We start from the raw sequence: 5,649 nt of genomic DNA on the forward strand, positions 1-5,649 counted from the left end.
ATTGAACAGCAGTCACTAAAAGATGGAAAGAACTGTGAGTGCTTAGGCAAAATTACTGTAAAGAATAAGTGTTTAGCGAACAGTTGGCCGCTGTAATCTAACAAATGTAACTGTTATTTAGTGAGAGCAACAACACGGTACCAACACACAAGCACCGGAAACGGAAATGAGTCGACACGCTTACCGCAGTACGTCAGCAGTACGTCAGCAGTCTGAAGTGGACTGGACTGCGTCTGTAGGGACCTTCTTGCAGTGACCAGGAGCCGGACTAGGGCTCTGCTAACCCACGTCTATGGTTCTGATAACGGCAGGAAACCTGGACTGTAAAATATTATTGGATCAACACTCAACCTGTTATTCTCCCTCTGATGTGTCGATTTCTCTGAACTGACCGACTGAACACTCAGTTTTATGGTTTTCTCTGTTGAACGTTGACCTGGATCACCGGGTCGGAGTGACTCTGCATTTCCTGGAAATAGCTTCTGAATCGGCTGCTTTGTTCACCGGCAGACGCTCCTGTCTTTGTGTCGTTAACAAGAGCTTTGTTTTGTAGGAGAAAGGACGCCCGAGGCAGGGTGAGTGTTAATGCAAATAATGACTACTCATTCATTCATAATTATTAGTCATTAATTCTAAATGCGTAATTAATAAGGATGCATTATTAATTAGTTAATGAGTAACCATTATTTATTTATCTGCTGATTGCTGTTGTCTGTGATGTTAATAAGAAATCACTGTCCTAGAGCTCAAGGTGATGTGTTCAAATGTTATTTCCTGTTTTTTGGTCCTTGTTTCAAAATGTGTACGATGATGGCTCGAAAATACACGTTTTAGATTAAACTAGAAGAAGCTACCAACTTTACCAACAGTACTTTTAGAGTACTGACTTGTATGCGTGTTTGCCTCCAGTGTTACTGCTTGACCTCTCAGAGAAGATGAGTGATGTGGAGGAGGAGGAGGACCGAGGAGGACCGAGCAGAGTCTCCAGTCTCCAGCTGTCTGTCCATGAAGAGTGACCGGACCAAATGGAGACCTCCAGACTTCAGTGATGAACCTGGACCCTCAGAAACAAAGTAAGAGAACTGCTTTTACTGTAAACTGACCTGAAGACCATTCAGTTTTTAATAAAATCTGATCGCCTACACTACAGAACAGTTCTTTTGTAATTACACAAGTTTCATTTCATTCTGGCAAGTGGGATGTCCTGATCAAGTGTTTCTCTTGGTCCTGATCAGAGTTTCCCTAACCATGTTGGGTCTCTGCTGATTCCGAATCTGAACTGATAATTATATTAACCTACATGTTGTTAAATACACTGCCTGTCAAAAGTTTTTTCTAGTTTGTATGTAAATATAAGTAGTCCAGTGTGAAACCTTAAATGGTGCAAAAGTAAGCAGCAAACTGCCGAAGTAAAAATAAAGTTTACGTCACCAAACAGACATTTTCAGATAGAAACTTACCAATTAAATGAAGAGGTTTTATTAATTATTTCACTGTAGGATCAACTGATGATCAGCTACTCCGTCTTCCTTCATTATTTGCCTTTGTTGTTGCAATATAGTACAAATAAAGCTGTTCACTGTAGAAAATCTGCTTTCAAGGCTTCATTTACTTTCACTGCTGCAGAATAACCAAAGAACGTAAAGACAAAGTTTAAATAATGTAACACCTACAGTCTCCACATACACACACAAAATATGTACAATCAAAACTATTATGTTTTAAACCTAAATTATCGATCTGATATGAACGAGTGCAGAGTTGAAGTTACTGTGACGTGATCAGCCAGAGAGAAGAACTCAGCTGGAGTTCCACTTTGATTGTTCAGTGGTGTTACAGAGTGGAACTTCTTCCCTCACAAATCTTTGGCTGAGTACAGACAGCAGATGCAGAGATTTTAACCAAACAACAGACAAGTTTAACTTTGACCTGCCATCAAGGTTCTCACTGAAGTAACGTTAATTAGTGACAGCTAAAATGACCTGCTGCCGCCCACGTTTCTCATTTTAACAGGTGAAAGTCTGAACATGAGAAGCTGCTACCTGAATGTTTTGTACACTGAGCTTTTGATAATGAGAAAGAGAGTTTATTGACTTCATCTAACTCCACGGTGCACCTGTGAACACAAATACATCACTGTAGGAGAGTTCAGGTCAAACCTTTGTAAAGGTACACTGTAATTTTCACTAGCATGTGGGCGAAATGCTGCACTGTAGAGTCTTAGATCTTTTCAATATGGATCAGCTCTGATACTAATATTTCTGCAACACAGGTTTGCACAATGAAATGCACGTCGTAGTCGTTATTGCTAGATATACATTTATTTCCTTTTACAGTGGAGTGCAGATGAAGCGTTAAAGACGTAATGAGTAGGACTGGGGATGACATCATGTATTCATCAGCCGCCATTATGGCCTCTGAATGAACCAGTCACCACACTAGGACAACCATCACAAGATGTATAAAACTAGAAACCACAGATGTTTGTCCAGAAGGGCAGAGCTTTTATCCAAATCAGTTTAAAGTTTTGTAAGTAATATGAGAAGCCTTATTTTGTAATTTGAGTAGCCTTAGGCTATGTACCAGAACCTGTTAGCTGTTTTCACCATCCCCATTTTTTGTCCCTTTCCATGTATGAATTTTGCTAGATGGGGAAATCAGGGACATCAGTTTCTGTTTGTGTCATACTAAGCATTATGTATACAACCAGAGTCTTTCACTGTTTTTGTTTCTGTGCTGGAGCATTTTTCTGAGCTTAAATGTTTGGGCTGGAACTTGTGAAACTACCGTGGCAGCCAACGCAGCCATTGCTTTTACTTTTAAGACAGTCTTGTGCTGTAGTTTTGGCCTCACACTTGCAGACAACTAGTACCTGTGGCAGTAAGATTCTGTTAGTGTAAGCAGAAACCTTATTTTTCCTCTTCCAAAAATACAGGCTCTGGTGAGCACAAACTATTTTGTCGCTTGTACAGACAGATGTCGTGGCACCTTCTTAGATTCTGAGATGTCTCGATCTGCAACAATAGCATAACCAACTAAATAGGGCTTTTATTCTCAACCATCAACACATAGGGTTCAGTTAATCAACCTCAAACACATAGAAACTCTACATCCTCACAAATATGTTTCCAGCCATAGATAAAATATTCAGAAAATACAGATGGAAAAATAAACATAATAATTTGTTATTCATGTTAATGTTACCTTTACTCTTTAAAAGTGTTTACGATATGTGTAAAACACTTGTTTCCACAGGCAGAGAGCAGAGTCTGCAGTATCCAGCTGTCTGTCTATGAAGAGTGAATGGTCCAAAGCATCACCTCTCAACTTCAGTAATGAACCTGGACCCTCAGACACAAAGAGTCATGGGAGACAGTTTGTTACGTAAGCTATTGGTTCTGAAGAAGATTCAGTGTTCAATGTTCAAATTCACTCAAAAATATGGAAAGAGGGAACGTGAAGTGTTTGTCACCACTGTGCCTTTCTGTTTCACTCCTGCTTATTTCTCCTGACAGTTGATGTAGCCCATTTAATGGTCCACAATAGTGTGATATGTTTGAAGTAGTCAGTAATACTTAAGTGGGCCAGTTATATTACTTTTTATCTGTTTACGTAAATAATAATAAAGGTTTGACCTGAACTCTCCTACAAAGTCTTTGGTTGCCTAATAATTTCCATATATGTGCAACATGTGTCATAACAACTCATCATCAGATCCTATGTAGCATCAATTTATGATGCTACATAGGACACTAAATTTTGCAACACAGATGGTAATCCGTCTCCCAACAGTCTAGGCCTATATGAGCATAACTAAGGGATGGTTCAGGACTCACCTGAGCCAGCCCTAACTATAAGCTTTATCAAAGAGGAAAAACTTAAGCCTACTCTTAAATGTGGAGATGGTGTGATTCCTTACAGTGGTACTGGAGGCCAGGGCAATGCAATCCAGAATAACTATATATTTATTAGATATTGTCTTTCAGAAGTGTTTGGGGCCAAATACAATAATTTCATTTTTATCTGAATTTAACATCAGAAAATTTCAGGTTAGAAAATCAACGTCAACTTGTTGCAATTAATAAGGGGATATTGGGGCCCTGCAGTGTTTGAGCTGTTTATTTGCATATTTCAAGATTTGCTCAAAGAAGAGACCATTGTGCTCTGTTTCTGCAGAGAGCTGCAACACTTTTTCCATTAATTCAAGAAATGTTGTCTCATACTCGGACAATGATTTATATTTATGATCTAAATACATTTTGATTTATAAGTAAATAAATGAATAGAATAAATGAAAGTGAATAGAAGAGCCAGATATGTGTAGGTAAAGAGCTGCATGCAACTTGCTTGAGCTGTGGGTTGGTCACCCACATGTATGTAATGTGTTCATATCTACAGAGAGAGGAAGAGGAGTCATGTTTCTGTGGAGGAGCAGCCGTCCTGCTGTGCTTTGTGTCAGGACGTCCTGAAGGATCCAGTCTCTACCAGCTGTGGACACTGGTTCTGCAGATGGTGCATCACCTCATACTGGGACCAGTCTGCTTCATCAGGAGACTCCTCCTGTCCCCAGTGTGGAAAAAGATCCAGAACAAGAGCTGGACTGCAGACAGCCAGTCAGAGCAGCTCTGTACAAAGTAAGACTGGACATCTGTCCGCTGATGTCGTCATGTCTGAAAATACATAAATGTAAATGAAAACAGGACTTTCTGTTTAATTACAGGGACATTTGTTTTTTGTATACATTTTTAAACTATATTTTGAATCATAAATTCAGAAATATTTTTATTTATCTGGATTCTTGCTCTCTGAAGTCTAGTCTCTGAATGTTTGTTCTTTTCTTTCAGCAGATAGTGGTCTGCAGGAGGTTTTAGATGAACATAAGATCAGTCTGAGGAGGAGATGTGAACATGTGACTGAAGGAAGTCAAGAAACAGGAAGTGGAACCCTCCTCAACACGATCTACACTGAGCTCTACATCACAGAGGGACAGAGTGAAGAGGTTAATACCCAGCATGAGGTGAGGCAGCTTGAGACAGCTTCCAAGAAGAAGACCCTCCATGACACTCCAATCAGGTGCCAGGACATCTTTAAAGCCTTACCTGGCCAACAGAGAGCCATCAGAGTGGTTCTGACCAACGGCGTCGCTGGCGTTGGAAAAACCTTCTCAGTGCAGAAGTTCACTCTGGACTGGGCAGAGGGCTCGGAAAACCAAGATGTCGGTCTGCTGGTTCTGCTCTCGTTCAGGGAGCTGAACTTGATCAAAGATGAGCGGCACAGTCTCCTCACGCTGCTCCATGTTTTCCATCCAACATTACAGAAGGTCCCAGCAGAGAAGCTCGCCGTCTGGAAACTGTTGTTCATCTTTGACGGCCTGGATGAAAGCAGACTTTCATTGGATTTCCACAACAGTGAGGTTGTGTCTGATGTCACACAGAAGTCATCAGTCAACCTGCTGCTGACAAACCTCATCGAGGGGAATCTGCTTCCCTCGGCTCTCGTCTGGATAACTTCCCGACCTGCAGCAGCCAATCAGATCCCTCTATCATGTGTCGACAGGGTAACAGAAGTACGAGGCTTCACTGACGCCCAGAAGGAGGAGTACTTCAGGAGGAGAGTCAGTGATGAAGAGCTGTCCAGCAGAATCATCTC

At 40.9% G+C, this 5,649-nt stretch overlaps 1 protein-coding gene across 1 annotated transcript; it reads left to right on the forward strand.

Moving 5' to 3' along the window:
• Positions 1-247: 247 nt before the first annotated feature.
• Positions 248-5,642, forward strand: LOC123967096 (protein NLRC3-like; the record flags this gene model as incomplete). The annotated part of the gene is made up of 5 exons (XM_046043122.1): positions 248-575; positions 910-1,073; positions 3,256-3,384; positions 4,399-4,634; positions 4,845-5,642. Coding segments are annotated over exons 2-5 (1,294 nt in total), but the record flags the coding sequence as incomplete, so codon positions are not given.
• Positions 5,643-5,649: the final 7 nt, after the last annotated feature.

The sequence above is a fragment of the Micropterus dolomieu genome, unplaced genomic scaffold, assembly GCF_021292245.1.
Source record: "Micropterus dolomieu isolate WLL.071019.BEF.003 ecotype Adirondacks unplaced genomic scaffold, ASM2129224v1 scaffold_24, whole genome shotgun sequence".
Lineage (NCBI taxonomy): Eukaryota > Metazoa > Chordata > Actinopteri > Centrarchiformes > Centrarchidae > Micropterus > Micropterus dolomieu.